Below are 27,634 nucleotides of genomic sequence, written 5' to 3' on the forward strand. Positions count from 1 at the left end.
TTCTCACTCAAGGAAGGGAGAAATGTTGGCATAGCTCAGTCTGATTGGTTTATTGAAGTCTCTAGCAATAATTGTCAAAAATATTTTTCTGCATATTTGCTGCATTTCATTGTATACTGAGAGTTTTAAAAGTATTTATAAGCTTATTTATAACTAGTGTGTGTTAAAATTCATATTCAAAAGCATTTATCTTATGTTTTGGAGTATAAAACGCACCCCCCCCCCCAAAAAAAAGAGGGTGGACATGTCGGTGTGTCTTATACACTGAATAGAGCCATTTTTGCTGTCCTGAAGCCCGACCTCTGCATCTCATTTTTGGACAGAGGGCCTGGGAAACCTGCAGAGGGCTCCTGGGTCCTGGGGGTAAATCTCTCAATTTTTGTGAAAAAAACAGGCAAAAACCCAGTCTATTTTCCACAAAAATGGGGACATTTTTGCCATTCCCACACCCAGGAGTCCCTGCAGGCTTCCCAGACTCTTTGCCTACCCATTTTTTGTTTAAAAAAACCAGGCGAAAAACGGCCCATTTTTTTTTGCAAAAATGCGGATGTTTTTGCCTTCTAATTAGCCGACCTAGCATGATGGTCTTAAAGCTGTCAAGTTTGAAGACCCCTGGGTTAGGGATTAGGGGTGCAAGGGTCTTCAATCTTGGCAAGGTTAAGACTTGTGGACTTCAACTCCCATTCCTGAGCTAGCATGACCGGAGGAGGAATTCTGGGAGTTGAAGTCTACTAGTCTTAAAGCTGTCAAGTTTGAAGTTTGTAAAAAGTATACATGTTTGCAAAACGTATTCTGCTACACTGGTATTTTATTAAATAATATATTACTACACAATTTGGTTCAGAATACTTTTTTCCTTGTTTTCCACCTCTCTAAAATCTAGATGTATCTTATATTCCGGTGTATTTTATACGCTAATTACAGTTCTCAATATCTCAAGATTCCTTTAGTAACAGACTGATGGACTGTGAAGTTGTGTAATATAATGAATTCCTCAAAACAAGCCTGCCTAATTCTGATCTAGTTCTTAAATTGACCTCTGTTTTTTTCTTTCAGGTTTTTGTTATTTACAGTGTTTTTTGTTATTCAGATTTTTATATTTATTGTACATCACTATTTCAAAAAAGCTGTAGTCCCTATACAGCTAACTCCAAATTTATATTTTCTTAAGACCAATGAAACATATGACAAGTACAAAACTAGTCTCCTCATTCAAAACTCCACTGGTAAGAAATTTAACAATTACATTTTAAATGCAATATATGGATTGGTTTTATTTCAATTCCTGATATTTCCACTGCTTTATTTCATATTTATAAAATCCACTACAGGTGGACTTTATTGTTCCAAAGGATTATATCCTAGCTTTTTGAAACAAAGTACAAAATTGGAACTGGAAACTCCATCGCTAACTGATGTGGTTGTGACTGGGCCAGACATACAACTTTGGTTGTTTTGCAATTGTTAAGCAAATCAATGTGGATCGTTAAATGCAACATCATGTAAGGGTGACTTGCAACTTCCTGCCAGCTTCTCCACAATCACATGACTGTGAAGATTGCAAGTTGAAGAACCAGTCATAAACTATTTTAGCATTGTGGTAACTTTGAAAAGTTGCTGATAGAGGCAGTCAGTAAGTGAGGATTACCTGTATTGATACAGTATCTTGGGTATTTAAGAGCTGGAAAATGATTGAAAAGATGACATAGATTCTCCCAAAAAACCATAGAAGAGAAGTAACTTTGGTAACCACTTTAGATATTAGCTTCTCTCAGTTTTATTTCAAATAAGGAATAAGTAATTTAAAAATTTAAGGAAATAATTTTGAAAATAAATTACAGTAAAATGGCACCTTGTTATTCAACTGCTCAAATTTGGTACTCAGCGCATTTTGATGTCAACATTTTGTCCCGATACTCATCATCTGTTTGGTACTCATTACACAGTTAGAACTTGTCAATGCCGACTGCCTTGTGACTCACTACATTATTTCTTATGGGAAAAATTTGTTTGGCACTCATTGTTTTTTGGACTCATTTGGTCCTGGAACCAATGACCAATGGAGAACCTAACCTTTCCAACTGCAGGAACAAAAGCAAGGTTGCATCATAAGCTCTTTTCCTTTGTGCTATAAAAGGTGTTTCATGATGTTGCAATTTTCAGGTCCACCCCACTCAAATGCCATTTCCTAAAGCTCTTAGAATTTTAGAATTGAAAAGTACTCACTTTTTTTATATACAGTACAGTATATTGTCATCTCTCTCTCTCCAGATCATTGTTACATTGTACCTGAATCTTTTAAAGAGTTAACTGTGGTTAAATGTTATATACTTCAACTGCTATGAATATATGGAATAGTTGTGATATTTTTATGCCACATTGTCCTTTTTTTAATCTAGGATCAAACATAGATGATTTAATTAGTGCTCTTAGAAACCAGAATATATTGACAGAGGTACTCAGTGACAGTGATTATGAATCAACAGATTTTCACAGTGCATCATTAAACACCAGTGGATATGTGTCGTTTGCCCCACATAGTGCTGCATTAAATATATTTAAAGTAGACAAGGTAAGAAGAGATAATAATTCTCTTTGAATATCTAGGAATTTAGTAAAATGTGTGTGCAATTATATGTAGTTATATGATCTTCGCATCCCGACAGCTCCAAGAGAAGTGTCAAGAGCAGAATTGTGAATTGTACACTACCTTCGTGGATCTCACTAAGGCTTTGACACTATCAGTTGTGAAGGCTTGTGGCACATCATGTCAAAATTTGGATGCCCTGATAAATTCATCCTGATGGTATGTCAATTTCATGATGGTATGATGGCCTGTGTGCTGGACAATGGGGAAGCTTCAGAGACCTTTTCCATCACAAAGAGCATCAAGCAAGGGTGCATGTTGGCACCAAACCTTTCCAGCATGTTTTCAGCCATGCTGTCAGATGCCTTCCAGAACAGTTCCTTGAGATTTAGCCTGAGATACAGGACTGATGGGAAACTGTTCAGCCTGCGAAGACTCCAGACTGTCACCAAGATAAAGGAGACTGTGCTACATGACCCCCTCTTTGCTGACGACTGGATCAGAGCAGGAAATGCAAGCCAGCATGGATAATTTTGCAGCAGCATGAGACAACTTTGGTCTCCTTATCAACATAAAAAAGACCAAAGTGAGCATCAGCCAGCTCCAAAGGCCAAATACCAAGCAAGAGCCCATCATTACAGTAAAGGGACAAAATCTATATGACTTTCCACATGACCTGCCTCCATAGAATTCTGAGGATCTGGTGGCAGGATAAGGTGACTGACACTGAGGTCCTCTCCAGAGCAGGACTCCCATCAGTTCCCAGGGTGTGTGGAACAGGGCATGAAATTCTAGTCCTGTGTATATGAATGCTGGTGATTTTGCTTCTCCTGTTGTTATTTCATTTATCATTCATTTATTGGATTTATATGTTAGTGACCCTTTGCCTGTCCCCACCCTGCTGATGAAAGCCAAGACACTCTGGGCAGTCCATGTTGCTAGGATGTCAGACCATTACATCTCTAAACAGCTCCTCTATGGTGAGCTGTCTAAAGGAAAGCGATTGCATAGGGGACAAAATGAAGTGATACAAAGACAAGTTGAAAGCTGCCTTCAAGTCCCTCGATATCGACACCAGTTTCTGGGAAACTCTGGCACAAGATCGACCAACATGGCGCATGCTGATCCATCAAGGCGCCAGACATCTGAGGCCAGAAGAACAATTGTAACAGAAGAGAAGCGAGCACTCTGCAAAGCCAGAGCTGCAAATGGTGCCTACATATGTCTGTTCAACACGTGGCAGAACATTTCGTGCCCATACAGCCTTACCAGCCACCATCGGACACATTGGGTACAGCCCAGAACTCATTAGATGTCAAGGTCCTCTTAGAACATGATGGACGAACATCATCATCAGTTGTACAATATGATCTGAAAACAATTGTATCAAATTTGCTAGGGACAATAAGTTTGTAGATGATAAATTGCTTTTGGATACTTCAGTTCTATGAGGGAATAAAATGTATACTTATCCATAAAATGAATAATAGTATTTATTTTAAATAATATTTGGTGCTCATTTGGGACACCTGGAAATCACTGTTACTGCAATTGTCCAGTCCCCAGAGGGTGTGTGGAACAGGGCATGAAATTCTAGCCCTGTGTATATGAATGCTGCTGATTTTGCTTCTCCCATTGTTACTGATCCTTTGTCCCCAAAATATGAAGTACAACATCCTAGCCATTAAAATGTTGACTATCCCTCTTAAATGTGAAGTGCTATTCCAAACATAAAACATAGGGAAAGATTAAAAATAACAAAAATATTTATTTATTTATTTATTTATTTATTCATTCATTCATTCATTCATTCATACATACATACATACATACATACATACATACATACATACATACAAACAATATATATAGCTTCCCTTGTAGGGACAACAACTCTGGGTGGGACACAGAGGTTTAACATTAGGAAATGAGGCGCTTTGGTAGAATGGTTAAGGGGGTGACCTATAAGACAGGAGACGATGAGTTCCAGTCCTACTTTAGGCACGAAACCCGCTTGGTGACGGGGCCTGTCACTCTTTCAGCCCAACCCATCTCTCAAGGTTGTTGACAGAAAAATTGGAAGAGGGAGTGTTAAGTAGGTTTATTTATTTATTTATTGGATTTGTATGCCGCCCCTCTCCGCAGACTGAGTAATAAAGGTGCAATAAAAATAATCCAAAGTAATAAAGGTGCAATAAAAATAATCCAACAATAAATAAAACTATACAACAAAAATAATAAGTTTATTTATTTATCTTTCATATTTCTTAATCACCCATCTATCTCAGAGATATTAATGTACACACAATGTACATCTTGGGCTAATAATTGAATCATAATCCAGATCAAACAAAAAATCCTTCTTCAGGGTTTCTTAAGTAAGAACAGACATGAAACATGAAAACAGTTGGGCCAAGCAGAATTTATCCCCCCCACACACAAAAAAAGTGATCCAGAAACCATCAATCTAAAAATTAAAATTTCTTCATCTTAAATTATTAAGGATAAAGAAAACCTGTCAAAATATGCATCAAAGAAATTTTCCTTAAAGGATATTCATACCATTGCATAGTAGCTGCTACCAAATATAAGAAAAGAAAAATGCCTGCTATTTTATGTAACACTAGACAAAAATTACAAGAGACCCTACTGGATCAAGCTAAAGTTTATCCAGTACAGCACTTTATTCTGACAGAGGCTAATTATTGGTCTCTGTGACATCCTCAAATATGATTTCAATTTAAAGAGCTTTCCCCAGTCTCCTGTCTGACATTAAGAAATGAGCTGTTTCTGGAGGTAATGCATAGCCACTGCGGCCCTATTGTGATAGCAAAGGCTGCCCCGTGAGTTGCATCACAAAAAGAAAATAGGTCATCTCTCAATTTCATTCTTAGCAAATTAAGGTTTATTCACGAACTGTCAGATGTGAAAAATCAGGACAATGCCTTAAGTTGCAGTTAAGAATTAATGCTCAGGTCTATACATGAAAATCTGATCAACAAACAATCAAGGACTGACACTAGATAAAGGTCAGTAGAATTTAAGAGAGTTTCAAGAGTGGTTGAGCTTAGACCATTTTTGGGAATGTAGTGACTAGACTGCTGACTCGCTTAACTTCGACCTCCAGCTCTGCCTGTTCTTCTCCTACATCAAGGTTCTATTCTGTTCTGACAAATTGCCAAGGAGACTCATACAAGTGTATTAATCGCGTGTGCCACAAAATAACTTCTCCATCTAACTGCATGTAGATTGTTATTAATGAATTCAATGATTGTATCAGAGATTTAAAATTAAAATAGCCTGAATGATACTACAGTACATTGCATCATTGTATGTTTCTAAATGTTCATTTTAGTAATGAGATATTTATCACTTGTTACATTATACTCAGATGTATTCTCATAAATATAACTTTTTTATATTTTAATTTTTTATCTTTGTTGTTACAGAGTTATATCTTTACTGCTGCTTTTAATCGCACCATGATACATTCTTTACCTGTTATGATGAATATTATTAGCAACTTCTATCTATACAATTCAAACATAACTGAAAAGATCCAGGTTTGGAGTAACCCTTTCTTTCAAGTAAGTGAATGTAAAAGTCCAAATGCTGATATTGTTAATTCTATATATAACAATGTATAATTATGTTATATACTAGGAATTAAAACATTGTGGCCATTTTTTCCAGTATTCTACTATAGCTCCAATCTGATCCAGTTGATTGATTTTACTCACTAAGCATTTTGTTACAATGCTTTGTACATGTATTTTCAAGCTTTGTTTGCTCTAGTTTTACCATTTGCGTAATACAAATTTTCAGAATAATTTCCATGTATGTTGAAGAAATTTTAAGCTGCAAAATGCCACTTCAGACCAGAGATTCCCTGAAAAATGAAAACTGGAAAGTCTCAACATATGCTTTCAAGAAAGTGTATTTTGCTAATTGTGTATAAATAGATTGTTGCCATGACTGATCTGATTTAAAATGCTCGTGACATACAATGATTCTCAACTGGTTATAAGATGTGCCTCCATCTTTTTGGTAATAATTTGAAGAACTATCAACTGTGAGAGTCAAGACATATTTAAGTCTTTTCTCAAAAATGATTTTAGTGCTGTCATGCATGTAATGCTCTTCATTTTCTCTGCTTTATGATTTGAAAGAATGCTGGAATGCATTACATAATATAGCTCATAGCACAATACAGCTCATACCTCCATGGCAAGATAAAAAAATTCTGTGCATCTTAATGTAGGCATAACCTGGGTTCCAACATTATAAAGAATGTACAGTTATCTTGAAATTTATGAATTATAGGAAGGGATAACATAAAAAGGAAAAATACCTAGTATTTTTATTTCTAACTGCTACCTAGCATATGGTAGCAGTTAGAAATGGTTGCAGAGCAGTTTTGAAATATAATGTGGATTCATTTTTGTCAGTATCAGGTGATACATCATTAGTGAAAATTATATTCATAAATTTTGAGGCTTAATCATGTTATTTAAAGTTCTAGAATTCTGCCTATTTTTGATGTATTGATGCAAATTCATTACAGATTGAAATTAGTTGGTATTGTAGTATTATTTAATATGAAACAGATGAAACAAAATGCAGTTAATCAGACATTATCTATAGCATACGAGACTTTGCCATGGGTGAGGCATATCGGAGGACACGCGAGACATCCATGCGTGTGCTGGCCAGCTGAATTTTGGCCTTGAGAAATGGCCGTTTCCCCCTCCGGATGCTTCAGGGAAGCTTCTCTGAAGCTCGGGAGACAAAAAAAAACCAAACAAACCCCGCCCAATGGACAAACCGGAAGTTTGGAAAAATGTACTCTGGAGGGTTCGGGGAAGATTCCTGAAGCCCTAGAGTGCAAAAAACAGCACAATGGCAAAACAGAAGTGTGTTTTCCCTGAACTTCCGGTTTGCCCGTTTGGGCATTTTTTTCACCTACCAGGCTTCAGAAAGGTCTGTGCACACGCCCGGGGGGCAGCGTGTGTGTATGTGCACATGCATGGGGGGAGGGAAGGCATGTGGGCACGTGTACGTATGCTAGGACACCCACACACACCCCTTTTGGCACGCAAACCAAAAAAGTTTCGCCATCACTGATATATAGCATACCAAAATAAGCAGGCCATGTGTTTAGATTTGTTAGATTTCAAGGTTGTTGTTTTTTAAGAAAAAAAATTTCTTACACGAAAATCTCTTATTTGCAGGAAATCACTGACACAGTTTTCACTCTTGTGCTGTATTTTGAAGCTGTCATACTAGGAGTTCTTGTCACTGGAATGCCATCATATTTTGCCATGGAGAATGCAGAAAACCACAAGGTAACAAATCATAATGTTTTAAAAATATATATCTAATGGATGGGTGGACTCTGGGTGGTGTACAAATTAAAACACATTCTGTACAATAAAAATAAAAAATTAATAATCTGTGGACTGATATGCCCATTTCTGTGGTGTGCCTTTGAGTTAGGTTTGACATCAATGCCTGAGAAAATACTAGAAAAGATAATCAAACAATGAGTATCTAAAGAAGAAAGTGATTATTAGAAACCAGTATGACACTGTTAAAAACATATTTTATGTAGATTAAATAGAATACTGTGATATTGCTGCTACCAAAAGGAATGTTGAATAACCATAGATAATTTATGGTCCTCAATGAATGTACTGGTATATCTCCATGAAAAGAAATGTGCAGTAAGATTCTGTCCTGGCATAGTATTTATCAACATTTTTTTAAAAAAGAGAATAAAGTGGATGCTGAGCAATTTTGTAGCTGACATGAAGCTTGTAGAGGATGGGAAAGATTGCTAACACTTCAGAAAACAGGCTCAATGTCAAAAGGGTCTTGATATTGAATGTTGGGTCTTTCCCCACATAATTGCAAACAGTGTAAGATATAGAACCTATATAGAACCTGGATCAGCAATTGTATTTGTACAAAGAACCTTTAGTAGACAGCCAAATGAACATGGGTCAACAGTGTGTTCCTACTACCAAAAAACCCAATGCAATCTTGGTCTGCATCAATAGACATATGTCAATTTCACGGGAAATAAAGTTTGCTTGTATGCTGCCCTGGGCACACCTCACCTGACATTGAATCCAATTTGGGGTGCCATAATACAAGTTGAATGCTGAGAAATGGGAATGATACAGAGAAAAGCAACAAAGATAATTGGGATTGGAAATAGTGTTGTATGAAGAAGAATGTTTAAAAAAAGTCCATCTTTAAGAAGAGAGATATGATGGCAGTCTTCCTGACATCTAAAAGGCTGTCAGGTATGGAAAGAGAGTATGAATTCATTTTCTGTAGTGCCCACAGTTAGAACAAATACCAGTGATTGGAAATTTTACAATGATGATCCAGACTCTATAAGGAAGAATTTCCTGACTGAGAACTTTTAAAAAACAGGTTATTTTATGGAATTATCTCACTTCATCTCTAGAGATTCTGAAACAAGAGTTGGATGGCCATTTGTCTGAGTTGATCTGTCCTAGGAGGGAGCTGGATTAGAAGACTTTTGAGATCTCTTACACTGTTCTATGATTCTGTTAAATGCCAAACCCTTAGTGATACAACCTGTATATACTACAGTTTGTATACTACAGTTTATACGCTACAGTTAGCATATTTTCCTGAAGCAACAGAAATATTTGATTGAGTCCATAATAATTATATTTTACATATCACATATCAATAACACAAAAGACATTTTATATGATTTCATGAATTTCCATTGCTGAGTGACATGGTTGTAAAGTGCAGCATCACAAAGTCACATCAGTCAGCAATAGCAATCCCAATTTACCTTCATAACTCATACACCATATGGTTCATTTAGAGAAGACCTCACATGACAATTGGGGCTGTGTAACAATTGAGCCAAGTCAGAGTGCAATTTAGAAGGGAGAAGTTAAACAGACAATGGGGTGTTAACATTTTTACTAATTTACAGAAACATTGTTATAGAACTTCATTTCATGTACCTATCAGTGCCATTGCAAAGTTTAGTGGGAAAGCAATGTGCAAATTGGCTCCCAGTGAATTCTTTATCAAAATTATTAACATCCATAGTATGGACACGATAAAATTAAAAGAAGCACCATTTGAAGAAGGAGAGGTTTTGCTATATTTTGGCTGACTCTAATAGCTATATTTAGATGTAATCACTATCCTAACTATAATTGCTGATCAGTCTGATGTACTATGTAATTACTATCACTTCTAGTATGTACTATTTTATCTGTCTTGTATTTTTCTTCCAATCTTTAAGATGAACTTTATTTATTTATTTTTAACTTGAATTGTTTTTGTATCCAGTTTTAGTCAAGTTTCGATGTTTTGTCCATTTTTTAAAAATAAGTTAATGTTTTATTCATTATATTTAATAAACTTTAATATTCTTTCAGCATTAGAATTATATAATGGTTCCGTCTATCAAAAATACACCATGTATATTAATATTAATATGTTTAATATTATTAATATGTCAGCTACAAAGAAAGAACAAAATCAGGATGAATGATGCGTTCTACCACCACAGTATGTTATTTACCTATCTATTGACTATCTGTTATTTATTTTACAGACCAGAGCTTACACCCAACTTAAAATCTCTGGACTTTATCCTTCTGCTTATTGGTGTGGACAAGCGCTAATTGATATCCCGTTATTTTATATAATTCTTCTCCTAATGGTAGGAGGTTTATTTGTATTTCATCATGGAGTTTACTTTTTTCCTGAAAAGTTTCTTGCTGTGGTAAGTTATTTTATAACAAATACATTTCCTATTATTTTTTATTTTATTGGCAATACATGTGGGTTTTAAACTCTCTCTCCACAAAAGTGAATTAGAATATTTTTACAGAACGCCAGGGACTCCACAGAATGCTTTTATCACAGTTCCTACAAAAAGTGTTGCACAAATATGTATTTTCATTAGTGACTACAATAAGAGTTTTGAATAATTTTGTTGTTCGGTTGCTAAACTCTACTAAACAAATATTTCCCTCAACAGTCAAACTTTTTACTAAGTCTGCACTTCTATTTCTACTAATTTTTTTTCATAATTCCTATCATCCTTAGGACTGTAGGACTGAAACTTGTTGCTTGTATCCTAAGATTTTAATTAATATTGATTGTTTCTTCATTGCTTATTTGACCCCTATGACAATCATTAAGTGTTGTACCACATGATTTTTGACAAATGTATCTTTTTCTTTTATGTACACTGAGCATACACACCAAAGACAAATTCCTTGTGTGTCTAATCACACCTATTCTATTCTATTCTATTCTATTCTATTCTATTCTAAATTGTTTCTGATTCTTTGCCAGTCCATGAATATAACATGCTAGGCCCCTCGTTTTCCACTGTCTCCTGGAGTTTGCCCAAATTCATGTTGTTATCAGTGTCAGTGATACTATCTAACCATCTAATCCTCTGCCATCCCCTTCTCCTTTTACCTTCAATCTGTCTCAATACCAGGGTCTTTTCTCTTGTCATTTGGTGGCCAAAGTATTTGAGCCTCAGCTTCAGCTTGAAGAATAGGACAGCTGTATGTACTGTATATGAAACAGATGAGAATAGAAAAAAAAGGAGCAGAAATGAACCAGCCTCATAGCTTGTCTGTTAGAAAATTATATACTTATATATACTGCTTTCTTTATCCCTGATCTTAAAAAAATCAACTAAGTTTTCTTTTCACCTGCAGGTTTTTTGCCTTATTGGCTACGTACCATCCGTTGTTATGTTTAATTATATTGCCTCCTTCAGCTTTAATGCCATACAAAATACCAAAGAATTTTGGTCATTTATTTTTTCAGTGGTAAGTTAAACTTATTTGTTGTTTGTATGGTACTTATACAGTATAACTCTGATGGCTAGCAATAAACAGACCACTGTAGAGGTAGGAAAAACAACAACATACCACCACAACATTTTTTTAAAAAATGACACACTCCAGCCAGGGCATCATAACAATTCTATGCCAGTGACACATGGGTTGGTTTAAAACCCTGCTGTTCTGTTCGGGTCGTATGTGACCCGAAGCCAAGTTTGAGTCCCTGTAAAAAATTTTCCCTGCATATCTGAAACTTGAAATTTCATGTAGTTTCATCATTTCAGGGGTTCTCTCTATGAGAATTTTTTTGGGGGGGTGGGGGGCTTAGTTTTTGCTGGGCAAAAAAAGTTACAAATCTTATGTTCCTGGGTCACCCTGACCCGGACCGAAAACTCTTCATTTGCAGTGCTTATGTTTGGTCTTTTTGAAAGCTTTTTTCACTTGGAAAGTAGTCTGAACATTTCTGCACACAATGATATGAAAATTGAAATGAAAAAAGTAAATCTTATTGGTTTATTTTGCGGATATAATGCACGCCCCCCCCGTTTTTGTGAAAAAATTTTCAATTTATGGATAGTTTTGCTTGCAAAATGCATTCTATTTTACTAAAGTTGGTGTGGGATTGGTAGCTTGAACATTTCTGAATATAAGAAAAATATAAAGGAACTGAAAAAAATGATTCTTATTGGTTTTTTAACATCAGAAATAAGGCCTCCCCCCCCCCTTGGCTGCTTGCAACCATTTTCACTTTTTATTTTTTTATGCTCCAAATCCGAAATATTCTTTAAAATCTTAGGCATTCATTTACTCAATTTAACAATGCTGATCATCAAAAAATATTTTTGGGGTGGTGGCTAATTGTTTTCTGGGCAAAAAAAAATCATAACTTTGAATCTGTTTCTGTTCGTATGTGACCGGACCAAAAATATTTTTTTTAGGTACTTGAATTTGATCTTTTTGAAAACTTTTTCAACTGGAAAACTAGTTTGAACATTTATGAACATAATGATATGAAAATTGAACTGGAAAAATTGAGACTTATATTTTTATTTTGATCAAAAAGCCCCTCCCCCCATCCTTTTTTAATTTCGTGTCAATTTCTATTTTTTAAGGCTACAAATCCCTAAGGAATTTTCCCCCAAAAGGTTTGATATACTAAATTGAACATTTCTGAATATAAGAAAAATATAAATGAACTGAAAAAAATGGTTCTTATTGGTTTATTTTTGCCACAAAAGGGCCACCCCCCCTCGGCCTTGCTGTGTGCCATTATTGTCACTGTTTATACATATTTGTCTAGAAATATTTGGAATATCCTTTTGAAAATCAACCACATTGTAGCCAGAGAACTAATTTTATGAAACAAATCCATTTTACTAAAAAAAAGTATGTAAGTTTGAAATTAACAGCATAATTTTTATATAAATTGAAATAATTGAGGCATACTTTATGTGCAAAATAAACCAATATGCATCAATTTTTCCAGTTCAATTTTCATATCATTATGTTCAGAAATGTTCAAGCTACCAATCCCATACCAACTTTAGTAAAATAGAATGCATTTTGCAAGCAAAACTATCCATAAATTGAAAAAAAATTCACAAAAACAGGGGGGGGCGTGCATTATATCCGCAAAATAAACCAATAAGATTTACTTTTTTCATTTCAATTTTCATATCATTGTGTGCAGAAATGTTCAGACTACTTTCCAAGTGAAAAAAGCTTTCAAAAAGACCAAACATAAGCACTGCAAATGAAGAGTTTTCGGTCCGGGTCAGGGTGACCCGGGAACATAAGATTTGTTACTTTTCTTAAACAGAACAGCAGGGTTAAATTTCTATCCTGGACCATTGCCTGGGAGAAGAACCAGGTGTTCACAAAGCCTTTTGGAAAGCTAAGAGGAAAGAGGCTTTCAGATCTTGAAGTGAAATCTGTTCCAAAGGAGAGGTATTTTTACAGAGAAGGCACACCTCCTTGATCCAGCCAGGTTACCTTGTTTCATAGAGGAGGTCTGGAACACATCCATCTTATCTGATTTGGCAGGGCAGTCAGATACTGTCAGGTGTAGCCAGTCCTGTTGATAACCTGTCCCATGCATGCAGAACTTTAAAGATAATAACCAGCTTCTTGAATTGCATCCAGAAGGAGATTGGGAGTCAGTGTAGCTTGGATAACAATAGTATAACATGGAGCACTTAAAACTGTGTGCCCTGATCTATTCTGAACCAGTTTAAATTCAGGTGGTTTTCATATGCAATACTATATGTGGGAAATGATTAAAGCATGATAGGCCTGGGGCCGTTGATCTTATGTTGGTAACCAGTGAGATCCGGCTATGAATGGTGTTATGGTTGGCTCTGGCCCAGCTCCTGCCCCAGGAAATGTGGAGGTGGATGCAGGGGAAACTTCAAAATGTCATAGGCCTGTGTTATTGCCGACAGAGTCAGTTCAGAGTTTAGTTTCCTCGGACGAAGAAGAAGGTGGGAGTGACTTGGAAGAGGGGGGCTTGGCACACAGCCCAGGCAGTCAATCTCCCTTATCTTCCATTGATTCGGATGAAGAAGTCTTGGACCCACGCAGAATTATGCGTAGAAGAGACCAAGTAAGGACATATTACAGGAGATAAGAGAGGCCACCTGTGCTTGGGTGGGGCTTCAGTAATTAGGGCTGCTGCTATAAAGAGCAGCGTGTGGGTTTGGCCGTTGTGGAAGAGTATCTGATTGCAGTTCTTCAGGAATCCTGTGTTGCTGTTTTCTGGACTTTGTTGATTTTTCATGCCTTTGAAACCAAAGCAGAGCAACGTGTGTGTGTGTGTGTGTGTGTCTCACTTCGTTGAAAGAAGAAGGGGTGTTAAGTTTCTTCACAGCTGCTAGCTAAGTACTTAATGACTGCTTAAGGGAAATTGTGCAGACTACCTGGTTGTTTTTGGAGGAGTGCTCTTTGCAATACAAAGAGTGTTTAGATTATTTTGAATTTTGTGATAAAGAACATTGTTTTGAATTTTCAAACGTGTGTGTCTGAAATTTGTACCCTTGAATTTTCGTGAGGCTCCTACCAGAGAGCCCAGAAGAACAGAATGGTATGCAGGGGTTAATTGTTTGTATTGTAAATTGTTTTTACATTATTTTAGGTTTCTGTATTATTGAAGTTTTATATTTTTGCTGTGAGCCGCCTAGAGTCCCTAGGGAGTTGGACGGCATAGAAATTGAAGGAAGAAGAAGAAGAAGAAGAAGAAGAAGAAGAAGAAGAAGAAGAAGAAGAAGAAGAAGAAGAAGAAGAATGAACATGGGCAGTGGCTTTCAAATTGTGCACAAACTCCAGAGGAGTGCTACCCTCTATCTTTTTGAGATTTAAAGATGATGGATCAGGGGCTTTCTTTGCTGGTTCGCTCAATGATGTGCTATGGGGGTGCCGGCGAGCACTTTGAAAGCACAGTGCTTAAAAAGCTGCGCCGGGAGAACTGGCTCAGGGGTTTGGCAGGTCTAAGTCGTTGCCTGTTCTAGCGACGCAGGCTGCCAAGTTATTACAGGTTCTATAAAACTAGTCTGAACCAGGAGAAACCCACCTCTGGTACAGATCCAGAGGGATAAAAAAACAACATAACTATTTCATCTTGCTAGAGTTGAACTGCAACCCGTTCTTTCCCATCAAAACTTTACAGCCTCCAAGAACTGATTAAGCGCCTAGGTAGCACCATTTTGTCCTAACTCAATGGAGATGTATAGCTTAGGACCATCAGTGTGTTGCACCCCATGCCATTGAATAATCTCACCCTGTGGTTTCTCTCCCTCCATCCCTATGAATACAAACTGGAACTGATCAAAGGAGAAAGAGAAGCTCTGCAGAACATTCTCAAGCCCCTAAGCCAGTCCCTACGTATACTATGGTCAATAGTATTGAAAGTCACCAAAAAAATCCAGGATGGAGACACCACCCCATTTCAAGTCCTTCAAAGATTAGCCATAACTGTATTTCGGTACTACAACTCATCCTGAACTTCCACTGAAAAGGATTCAGATAATCTACTTTCTGGGTATTAGCTTGTCCTCCCTACCTCCAGGCTATTTAATGCTTTTTTCCACTTTCCTTAATTTACTAAATTATTAACTCTTAAACCTGCCAAAGGACTAGAGCTAACCCTGCACCCTGATAAGCCATTATACGTTAACTACAATGTCTTTCTAATATGTATTTGATGCCATTTGCTGGGGAACATGGGATGCCACTGGATAAAAATAAAAAACATAATCTTTTAAATTTTCTTTTCTCTTTCAGGCAGCTTTAGTTTGTTCTGTTGTCATCGAAGTAGCCTTCTTTATGTGGTATTATACAACAGCTGTTGTCCTACATGTTTGTTTTTCTATTTTTGTTCCCATCTATCCTCTCATTGGGTGTCTCATTTCTTTTATAAAGGTAAGAAATTGTTTCTAAGAAATTGAAACAGTAAATTATTTCTGGTGCACGCTAGGAACATAAATTGACATAAATTACTACCGGTATGTGTAGGGATATATACCTGTATGTTTATAAAATTATATGTGTGTATTGTTCACTTAAGATAAATACTGAATAAATATAAAATAGGAGACCATATATGTTAAGAAAGACAATAAGTAACAATGTAGGAGGGGTGGGAGCAGGAAGTATTTTAAAGGGTGATTCTGCCTTTATTTTAATATTTATGGTTTTCCGTTGGCTGTCCTTCCCACCAGTGCTTAACAATATTGCAGATTGTGCTGTGAAGTGTTTCCCTAACCCCAGTAGTAGATATTGATAGTGTGTAAAGCATTTAGATAGCTAAGGTCATTTCACTAGAAGGTTAAATTACTTCCATATTTTATCTTAAATACGATTATGATCAAAACATGAGAAAGTTACCTTCAGGCTGAATGAAGAACAGAAGAAGATTCTTTCAACATATAATTTGGATACTACATATACATCATGCCATTCCAATTAATATGAATTTCCTCCATAATGCTTTTAGTGATTTATTACAACCAAATGAGATAGTATACAATAGAGTCTCATTTGACTTTTCTGAATACATCCTCAATTTAGCTTCACTTCCTGTCTTTTTTTTAATTGTCATCATGTCTTCTCATGATAAAAAAAAGGATTAATTAATCTTGATTACTCTTGATACTACTACTGGTGACAGAGTAGTTTATAAAAACTATTTTAAGTCATGACTAATTTATAAAATCTAGTCTATAGGGTTCAACTGTGATTGTAAATTCTAGCAATTTTGGAAAGAATAAGGTGTGCTATAGAGGTAGTCCTCGATTTACTATCATAATTGAACCTAACATTTCTGTTGCTAAGTAAGATAGTGAATTAAGTGAATTCACTGTTCATTTTAAGTGAATTTTACTCCATTTTATATCCTTTCCTGCCAAAGTTATTGTGAATCATTGCAGTTTTAAGTTAGTAACATTTATATTAGTTGTTAAGTGAATCTGGCTTTCACATCTTAGAAGATTGCAAAAGAAGATCACAGAACCTGGGGACATAAATATGAGTCAGCTACCAAGCACCAGAATTTTGATTACATGACCATGTGGATACTTCAATGGTTGCAAGTGTGAAAAACAATCATAACTCACTTTTTTTAAAGTGCCGTTGTAACCAAAAACAATCACTGAATGAACTGTTATATGTCGAGGGCTACCTGTATTTTCTTTATACATGTATGCGTTTTAGAACTGATGTATAGAATCAGTCAGATAATCTAGACAAAAATAACCTAATTATGTGCATATTCTGAAACAATCTATATTTGGGAAATAAAGTTTTGTCACTCCTTGGAGAAGCATCTGAATAAACTAACAGTATCCTGTGAAAAATAATACAAGAATTAAAAATAAGGGTATTACCTTATTCACCTTGAATCGCCTCAAGATGGGAAAACTTTCAGATAGTTTATAGAGTGCAGTTAGTCATATCATTTTTAAAAGTTTGTTGAGCTTAGCTTCAATTAAGTATTTATTGTTTTGTTAGATAGTGCGGAAACTTGATAACAAGATGGAGAAGCATTCAGAAAGATTGTTGATTTCTGTCATAGCGGTAAGCACCTTTTAAATTAAAGATCCAAGAGATAAGGTATTTTGTTACATCTAGAAATAATAACATTTTGTGTTGTTTATTTTATGGTTAGTCTGCTTATAATTTGTGCAAAACCATGATGTATTTAAAAATTGGTTCAGCCATTGTGAGGAACACTCCCCCTTCCCCGCAAAAATAATAGTATTATTTGATTTTGCAGGAGCATTGATATTACATGGAATAAAAAGCACGTATAGTACATTCAACTTTATTGTGTTAAATGTAGTATTATGAAAAAAATGAGTTATATTGTGAGGACAATTTAAGTTGCTTTTGGACTTGGATGGGAAAGGAATGCTGAGCTCTTATGAGCTACTTGGAGGAACAGAACTTTTATTCAAGACCTTAACAAGAATTATGGAGTTTTCAAGTCACCCTTTTAGTTTAGATTCATATTTATTGCTTGGCCCTGAAGAATTATTTTGAAAAAGCTGATTATTTCAGCTGTTAATAACTGTATCTCTTGATACAAGTGGTTTATTTCAAAGACCAGCATAGAAGCAGCAGACCGATCTTGCCAGTGCTATATTTAAATATTATTGAAGAATATTTATTTGTTTCTGGCATGCTGCCCAGAGTTGCATTACTCAATATGGGCAGAATATCTCTTATTTCATTTCATGTTTCTTAACTATAAAACAGTTCTTGTGATGGTAGGTGAAAATGACCTTGGGATGCTGCAACCTAGGCTAGTGTCTGATAAGAGGCAATTTGGAGAAAAGCATTGCCAAAGAGACCCTCTCTAGTTTTTCCAAAAAGAGAGGGGGGAACATAATTTCAGTCTTGCATGATTCTGCTAATGTAACCTTACAGTAGCAACAGCAAATGGCACTTAAGACTTATACAGTAATACCCCGGTTATTGCGTCCCCGACCATTGCGAACAGGGTAATTTGCGATTTTTCAACCCGGAAGTCAAAACACCATCTGCGCATGTGTGCCCTTTTTTTCTATGGGCACGCATGCGTAGATGGCGCCCGGCAGATCAGCTGCTGGGCGGCTTCCCTGGGTCTTCCCCCCTCTTGCTGGCGGGAGGGCGAGCAGCGGGCATCAGCAAGGAGTTTCCCCACCGCCCACGCAAACTCCTCGCTGCCGCCCGCCCTTCGCCCGCCCACGCCGTTCATTCTCGCCGCTTTCGAGCTGAGTCCTGAAGCGAATTCGCTCCAGGACTCAGCTGGAAAGCGGCGAGAGCCAGCGCGGAGAAGCCGTTCGCTGGCGCTGGCTGTCGGCACTTTTGAGCTGAGTCCTGAAGCGAATTCGCTCCAGGACTCAGCTGGAAAGCGGCGAGAGACAGCGCGGAGAAGCCGTTCGCTGGCGCTGGCTGTCGGCGCTTTTGAGCTGAGTCCTGAAGCGAATTCGCTCCAGGACTCAGCTCGAAAGCGGCGACAGCCAGCGCGGAGAAGCCGTTCGCTGGCGCTGGCTGTCGGCGCTTTTGAGCTGAGTCCTGAAGCGAATTCGCTCCAGGACTCAGCTCGAAAGCGGCGAGAACAAGCGCGGAGAAGCCGTTCGCTGGCACTGGCTGTCGGCACTTTTGAGCTGAGTCCTGAAGCGAATTCGCTCCAGGACTCAGCTCGAAAGCGGCGACAGCCAGCGCGGAGAAGCCGTTCGCTGGCGCTGGCTGTCGGCGCTTTTGAGCTGAGTCCTGAAGCGAATTCGCTCCAAGACTCAGCTCGAAAGCGGCGACAGCCAGCGCGGAGAAGCCGTTCGCTGGCGCTGGCTGTTGGCGCTTTTGAGCTGAGTCCTGAAGCGAATTCGCTCCAGGACTCAGCTCGAAAGCGGCGACAGCCAGCGCGGAGAAGCCGTTCGCTGGCGCTGGCTGTTGGCGCTTTTGAGCTGAGTCCTGAAGCGAATTCGCTCCAGGACTCAGCTCGAAAGCGGCGACAGCCAGCGCCAGCGAACGGCTTGTCCGCCGCCTGCCTGCCCGCTAGCGAGGAGCCGAACATTGGGGGCGGCACGGTTGTTTTAAAATGTCGCCGCCGGCATGGGGGGCTTGCCAGCACCCCCCGGACCCCCAACCCGGGTTTGGGGGGCTGCTAGGAAGCCCCCCATGCCGGCGGCGACGTTTTAAAACAGCCGCGCCGCCCCCAATCTTCGGCTCCTCGCTAGCGCTGCGGGAGTAAAAACACCATCTGCACATGCGCAGATGGTGTTTTTACTTCCGCAGCGCTACTTCGCGAAAACCCGCTCGTTGCGGGGGGTCCTGGAACGGAACCCTCGCAACGAGCGGGGGATCACTGTATACCACTTCAAAGTTCTTTACACACACTCTAAGTGATTTGCAGAATCACAATATTGCTCCCAACAATCTGTGTCCTCATTTTACCAATCTTGGAAGGATGGAAGGCTAAGTCAGCCTTGAGCTGGTCAGAATCTAACTCTAGACTATGGGCAGAGTTAGCCTGCAATACTGCATTCCAACCCCTGTGCAACCACAGCTCCTGAAGATATAGTATTGGTGCTCTTCGTTGTGTTTCTTATCTGGACTACTGAAAGTATTTTCCCTCTTCTCTGTTTAGTCTCCAGAAAACTAAGGAGACTATCTTCTGAAACACTTCTCATGCTTTCTGCCTATTTGCAAACTGAGTTTCCTTTTATCAGAAGTTGCCAAGCCTGTACCCAAGGTCATTCTTACATACCATCACAATTCTATTATTCAGCTTTGACATGGATTTTAAAAAGTGAAATAGAATGTAAAATGGACACACAATCCATTATAGTCATTTTACTTTGTGCTATATGTAGGCAGAGGGGAATTGTGGCGTAAGTAATTGATGGTTCCAGCTGTACTGATTCAGCTCCAGTAATCTTAGAAGCCGATGTCTTAGAAGAACTTGAACGATTAAAGATAAATAAAGCAATGGGTCCAGATGGCATCCACCCCAGAGTTCTTAAAGAGCTCAGATTTGTCATTGCTACCCCCCTGACTGATTTGTTTAACCAATCCCTGTTAACAGGAGATGTTCCTGAGGATTGAAGAATGGCCAGTGTTGTGCCTATCCACAAGAAAGGCAGTAGAGAAGAAGCTGGTAACTACAGGCCAGTTAGCTTGACATCAGTTATAGTTAAAATGATGGAGACTCTACTCAAAAAGAGGATAAATCAGCACCTAAAAACAATAACTTATTGGACCCAAATCAGCATGGCTTTGCTGAAGGCAAATCATGTCAGACTAATCTCATTTATTTCTTTGACTATGTCACAAAGGTGTGGTGCCGTAGATATTGCCTATCTGGACGTCAGCAAAGCCTTTGATATGGTTCCACATAAAGAGCTGATAGATAAATTAGTGAAGATTGGACTTAATCCCTGGATAGTTCAGTGGATTTGCAGCTGGCTGAAGAGTAGACAACAGAGAGTTATTGTGAATGGCGAGTATTCTGAGCAGAGACAGGTTACAAGCGGTGTGCCACAAGGGTCTGTTCTGGGTCCTATTCTTTTTAATATGTTTGTGAGTGAGATAGGGGAAGGTTTAGTAGGGAAGGTTTGCCTATTTGCCGATGACTCTAAAGTGTGCAATAGGGTTGATATTCCTGGGGGTATCTGTAATATGGTAAATGATTTAGCTTTACAAAATAAATGGTCAAACAATGAAAACTGCAGTTTAATGTTTCCAAATGTAAAATAATGCACTTGGGGAAAAGGAATCCTCAATCTGAGCATTGTATTGGCATTTCTGTGTTAGCAATAACTTCAGAAGAGAAGGATTTAGGGGTAGTGATTTCTGACAGTCTCAAAATGGGTGAGCAGTGTGGTTGGGCGGTAGGAAAAGCAAGTAGGATGCTTGGCTGCATAGCTAGAGGTATAACAAGCAGGAAGAGGGAGATTGTGATCCCGCTATATAGAGCGCTGGTGAGACCACATTTGGAATACTGTGTTCTGTTCTGTAGACCTCACCTACAAAAAGATATTGAAAAAATTGAACGGGTCCAAAGACGGGCTACAAGAATGGTGGAAGGTCTTAAGCATAAAACGTATCAGGAAAGACTTAATGAACTCAATCTGTATAGTCTGGAGGACAGAAGGAAAAGGGGGGACATGATCGAAACATTTAAATATGTCAAAGGGTAAATAAGGTTCAGGAGGGAAGTGTTTTTAATAGGAAAGTGAACACAAGAACAAGAGGACACAATCTGAAGTTAGTTGGGGGAAAGATCAAAAGCAACATGAGAAAATATTATTTTACTGAAAGAGTAGTAGATCCTTGGAACAAACTTCTAGCAGATGTGGTTGGTAAATTCACAGTAACTGAATTTAAACATGCCTGGGATAAACATATATCCAGGGCAGACTAGATGGAACATGAGGTCTTTTTTCTGCCGTCAGTCTTCTATGTTTCTATGGAATCAGGCATTTTTATTTATGAAGTGCACATTTGATTTAACAAGAACCTAGGGCAAAATACAATACACAGCATCTTAGAAAAATAATACACATAAGAATATCACCATAAATAAAATTTTAAAAGCTAGAATTTTAAAACAATAAACAAATAAATAAAACAATAGCAAACAGCACTAAAAAAAGGATGAAAAAATATTCTGAAAAAACAAAACAACCTCTTTCATGTATGAGATTTATAACAGCATTCTGGATAATAATGTAAAGTACTGACAGATCTGGATTAAAGAGGGCATTCCTTCAAAAGTCCTGAAAGCCAAATGATTTATGCTTTCTAAGTCAAAGCAATAACCAAGATCGTTGGGAAGAAAAAAATAAGATGTACAGTAGAACAATACAATTATTATTATTATTATTATTATTATTATTATTATTATTATTATTATTAATAATAATTAGATTTGTATGCCACCCTTCTCCGAGAACTCCAAAAAGTTACATCATAACTTAGAACCACAATTGAACCCCAAATCTCCATTGCTACTGAAGAAAGTTAATAAATGAGTTTTACTCCATTTTATGACTGTCCTTGCCATATCTGTTAAGTGAATTACTACTGTAGTGTCATGTTAAGTGACACTACAGTAATAATGTAGTGTTTGTTAAGTGAATTATTAAGTTAGTGTCATGGTCATTAAGTCAACCTGACTTTCCCATTGATTTTGCTTGTCAGAAGGTGATCACATGATCCTGGGACACTGCAACCATCATAAATACATGTCAGTTACAAGTGTCTGAAATTTGATCATATAATTATGGGGAATGCTGCAATAGTCATGTGTGAAAAATGGTCAAAGGTCACTAAATCTAAATTTCAGTGCTTTTGTAATTTTGAAGATCACTAAATAAATGGTTGTAAATTGAAGCTTACCTGTATTACATGCTACAATGAATTACTTTGTAAAACATCTTATCAATGGTCTGTTTCTATTGTACTTGCTTATAAATTATTCTTGCTTTTAGCAAAACAGAAATTTTAACATATTTTTTTTCTTTCATATTAGCCATATTTGCAATGTGTAGTTTGGCTCTTTCTTCTGCGTTATCTTGAAATGAGGTGCGGGGGGAAGTCAGTAAGAAAAGATCCATTTTTCAGGTTGGTATAACAATGATTAGAAAATGTAATATCCTAATACAAAATTTCAGTAGGTAATGATAAATTTTAAATTCCTTTTGAAGAATTTTTTTGTCCAAATCATACATACATACGTACTTTATTTGATATTTCAGATTTATTGCTTAGAAGTCTATATGTGCTTACCCTTGCATCTGTTTAAAAAAATTACCAAAGGTTAACATAAAACATATCCACATAGTATTGAACTGGTATTAAAGAAAAAAAGGACTGGAAAGAATAGTCAGGTTTTTTGCAGTAAAGCTCGGATTGTCATTAAAGTTCAAAATATAATTACAAGGAAAACACATAACTTAGATGTAACATAAAGAATGTGCAGATTCATGCTGCTTCCAGACTATAAAAGAATAGCTGTTGGAAACATACAACATCTATTGATGGTGGCATTGGGACGAGATTTGCCATCGCTAAGTGACATGATTGTAAAATAGGATATGAAATGAATTAGCAACAGCAATTCCAGTACTCCAGGTTGCCATCATGAAGTGAATCACTATGGATTGTTAAGTCAGAACGTCACATGATCACCAAATTGTTATCTGGTGGCATTCCCATTGATTTTGCTTATGAGAAGCTAGGAAAAAGGATACAGATGGCAACCATGGGGATCTGCAATAGGAAGAACTCTGAGGACTAGTCATAACTATTATATCACAATTTGGAATAATCCCTGAACAAGTGGTTGTTAAGTGAGGACCCCTGTATCCTTTTAAAAAACATTTCCCAATGTTTTTAAATGCAGTTTCCTTTTCCAGTCCTTGGCTAATATATTTGTGAATGCCTTCTGCTGATCATACGTTTTATGAATTGTTTGGTAGTGAATCTGCAAATATCCTTGTGTTGACCATCATTCGCTCTATAGCTTCATTTGAATTAATGGGCATTATCATTTATTTTTACATAAGATCCAGCTTCTCCTGACCTTTACCATTGATTTTATTAAATATAACAACCTCCCAGACCTTAAAGTAATGTATGTGGCTTGAAAAGCTGTTTCTTTTTCTTGAAATGTGTTTTAGCAAAGAGGCAGACTTGCAACCATAGCTTTTGTTCCTGTTATGTTGAATTGTTCTTCACATCATGATACCTGGGAACCTTTTCCAATTAAGAACAGGCTAATTTGACGGCTCTTGCTGCTGACTTACCTTATTGTTAAATATTACATGGAACATTTTCCTGTTTATTTTGTCTGTTGAAAGAGCCATTGTAGAGAATGAATCTGTTTACCTGTTTTCAGAACATCTAAAAAGCCGAAGCCTTGGAAACTTCCAGATGTGCCGCAAGATGAGAATGAGGATGATGATGTTACAGCAGAGAGGCTGAGGGTTAAAGAGTTGATCATTTGTCAAAGCTGTGAAGAGGTAAATCTTTACATCCTCATGTAGCTCTCTCTCCTTACTGCAAACAAGGATTGAAAGGGGTAATTTGCTTCAGAAGTCTAGAAACAGCTGATGAGTGATATGTTTTTTTCTGAATCTAAGAAACTGAGACTCTGTGAGCCTGGTTACATTTTATAGAAACCTAAAACCAGCCTGGCTCCCCCCCCCCCCCCCATCACCATGCACCTAAACACTTCCTTCTTTCTGCATTCAAGAAAAATAAAAATAGTTTGTTGCTGTTCTTCTGCAGAGTGTTATAGCACATTTCTCCTGTCTCTGTACATTTTGTATGTTGCTGTGCCAGGATAATTTCAGCTCTTTTGTGATCCACCGTACAATTATATAGCAGCAACTGGGAAACAAGAGCAGTCCTTTTCCTATGATTGTTCAGACCACACCTCCTAGTGGCAGAAACCAGAACAACTTGGGAAACATAATTAAGCCTGTTTCCCAGACAGTGTAAAGAAAGAATATTTTTGTTCAATATTAGTTGTGTAGGAAAGGGGAAATTGTGATCCCATATTGAGTGGATAATCTCTCTTCCCATCTAAATCTGGAAATGTTTTATCTATGTACATTCACTTTTATGTTCTAAATGAGAAGAGTCATATTACCGAGTTTTTGTCCATTTAAAGGAATGTTTTTGCATTGTATATTTATTCTAGCTCAGATGTAATCTCTGTTCTTTTTTTTAATTAGAAACCAGCAGTTTTAGTCCACTGTTTGCACAAAGAATATGACGAAAAGAGTGATTTTCTTCTTGGAAGAAAAATAAAGAAAGTGGCAACTAATCGTGCTTCCCTTTGTGTAAAAAAAGGTTAATGTTACAATTATTTATTATGGACTCAATATTTTTAAAAATAAGATGGATAATCTTGCCAAGCAAAAACTGCACACTCTTTTTTTTTCTTAGGGGAAATACTGGGAGTGTTAGGTCCAAATGGAGCTGGAAAAAGTACACTAATAAATATTCTGGTGGGAGAAGTTGAACCAAATTCGGGACAGGTAATTGATTTTAACCAATTTTAAAGCAATTTTTAAAACTGGACGTTATGAGCGTTCTCATCTAAAAGAGATCTTTACAATGCAGATGATTCTCTTTGAATTGATAATATGAATACTAATACTATGAAACTGCACACCCATTATTATATACAGTGGTCCCCCGATTATTGCGAGGGTTCCGTTCCAGGACCCCTCGCAATGATCGGTTTTTCGCAAAGTAGCGCTGCGGAAGTAAAAACACCATTTGCGCATGCGCAGATGGTGTTTTTACTTCCGCCGCAGCAGCGAGGAGCCGAAGATTGGGGTTTCCCCGCCGCCCACGCAAACTCCTCGCTGCTGCCGCGCCCGCCGCTTGTCCGCCCGCCGCTTGTCCGCCGCCTGCCTGCCCGCGCGCCCGCCCTTCGCCCGCCCACGCCGTTCGCTCGCGCCGCTTCCCAGCTGAGTCCTGAAGCGAACTTCCAGAAGTTCGCCTTTGACGTTTGGCTTCGGGACTCAGTTGGGAAGCCGTGCGGCTGTTTTAAAACGTCGCCGCCGGCATGGGGGGCTTCCTAGCAGCCCCCCAAACCCGGGTTGGGGGTCCGGGGGTGCTGGTAAGCCCCCCATGCCAGCGGCGACGTTTTAAAACAGCCGCGCAGCTTCCCAACTGAGTCCCGAAGCCAAACGCGGAAGTTCGCCTTGGCTTCGGGACTCAGTTGGGAAGCCGCGCGGCTGTTTTAAAACATCGCCGCCGGCATGGGGGGCTTCCTAGCAGCCCCCCAAACCCGGGTTGGGGGTCCGGGGGCTGCTAGGAAGCCCCCCATGCCGACGGCAACGTTTTAAAACAGCCGCACGGCTTCCCAACTGAGTCCCGAAGCCAAACGCGGAAGTTTGCCTTTGACGTTTGGCTTCGGGACTCAGTTGGGAAGCCGCGCGGCTGTTTTAAAACGTCGCCGCCGGCATGGGGGGCTTGCCAGCACCCCCCCGAACCCGGGTGGCCGGGCGAGCAGTGAGCGAATGGTGGGTGGCCGGGCGAAGGGCGGGCGAGCGGCAAACGGCGGGCGAGCGGGTGCTGGGGGGGCTTCTCGCCCTCCCGCCAGCAAGAGGGGGAAGACCCAGGGAAGCCGCCCAGCAGCTGATCTGCCCGGCGCCATCTACGCATGCGTGGCCATAGAAAAAAGGGTGCGCATGCGCAGATGGTGTTTTTACTTCCGGGTTGAAAAATCGCCATATAGCCGTTTTGCAATGATCGGGATCGCAATACCCGGGGGATCACTGTATTATGAATGATGAAGAAATAGTATCGGAAGTATATTTCTTACCCGTGATGTATCTACTGATGGTTTTTCATGTATTCATCTTCATATATTATATTTTTTGGAATATAAGACACACCAGAGTATAAGACGCACCTTAGTTTTGGGTGAGGAAAAAAAGGAAAAAAATTCTGCTGCTGCCTCCCAGCAATTTGCCTCCCAGAAAACAGCAAACAAATGATATACACAGTTTGCTGTGTACGTATTTCTATGCATGTGTGCCTGACCCGTAGAAATAGGAAAGAATTTAAGAAATGTATACTGCTCAAAAAAATAAAGGGAACACTCAAATAACACATCCTAGATCTGAATGAATGAAATATTTTCATTCAATACTTTGTCCTGTATAAAGTTGAATGTGCACAACAGCATGTGAAATTGATTGTCAATCAGTATTGCTTCCAGAATGGACAGTTTGATTTCACAGAGGTTTGATTTACTTGGAGTTATATTGTGTTGTTTAAGCGTTCCCTTTATTTTTTTGAGCAGTGTACATTGTAGCAATATATCAAGGTCAGAAGTTTTCTTAAATGTAGTCACACTAACTCTTTCCAATTTTTTAAATAGATCTACTCCAAACATGACTAAATCAGGGTTTAACTCAGCTGCCTTATCTTAATACTAAAAAGAACACTGTTACATTTCAGTACAACTGATGTTAAAATTGATGTGGCTTTCAGTAAATTATACATTATTTAAAAGAAGATACAAAAGCACAGATCAAGCATTTATTTTAAAAAGCTTCTTCATTTTGTTAAGTTGTCTAAAACAATAATAAAACAGTCTAAAAAAATAAGTCTAATAATTTGAACATCCTACAGACATTTATAGTTATTGACTTACCTCCTTGCATCCAGTTTC

The 27,634-nt window shown here is 38.2% G+C and overlaps 1 protein-coding gene across 2 annotated transcripts in view; it reads left to right on the forward strand.

Annotated features, from left to right (window-relative positions):
* LOC139161316 (cholesterol transporter ABCA5-like) overlaps positions 1-27,634 on the forward strand; it is a 95,027-nt gene that overhangs the window by 42,487 nt on the left and 24,906 nt on the right. For both annotated transcript variants that reach the window (XM_070740279.1, XM_070740280.1), the window contains 12 exons: positions 1,057-1,226; positions 2,400-2,572; positions 6,037-6,174; positions 7,819-7,932; positions 10,206-10,376; positions 11,332-11,445; positions 15,736-15,873; positions 17,461-17,526; positions 22,967-23,058; positions 24,335-24,458; positions 25,176-25,293; positions 25,390-25,481. In XM_070740279.1, the coding sequence (XP_070596380.1) occupies positions 1,057-1,226; positions 2,400-2,572; positions 6,037-6,174; positions 7,819-7,932; positions 10,206-10,376; positions 11,332-11,445; positions 15,736-15,873; positions 17,461-17,526; positions 22,967-23,058; positions 24,335-24,458; positions 25,176-25,293; positions 25,390-25,481 (1,510 nt within the window). The remainder of the gene's footprint in view (positions 1-1,056; positions 1,227-2,399; positions 2,573-6,036; positions 6,175-7,818; positions 7,933-10,205; positions 10,377-11,331; positions 11,446-15,735; positions 15,874-17,460; positions 17,527-22,966; positions 23,059-24,334; positions 24,459-25,175; positions 25,294-25,389; positions 25,482-27,634) is intronic.

The sequence above is a fragment of the Erythrolamprus reginae genome, chromosome 2 (assembly GCF_031021105.1).
Source record: "Erythrolamprus reginae isolate rEryReg1 chromosome 2, rEryReg1.hap1, whole genome shotgun sequence".
Lineage (NCBI taxonomy): Eukaryota > Metazoa > Chordata > Lepidosauria > Squamata > Dipsadidae > Erythrolamprus > Erythrolamprus reginae.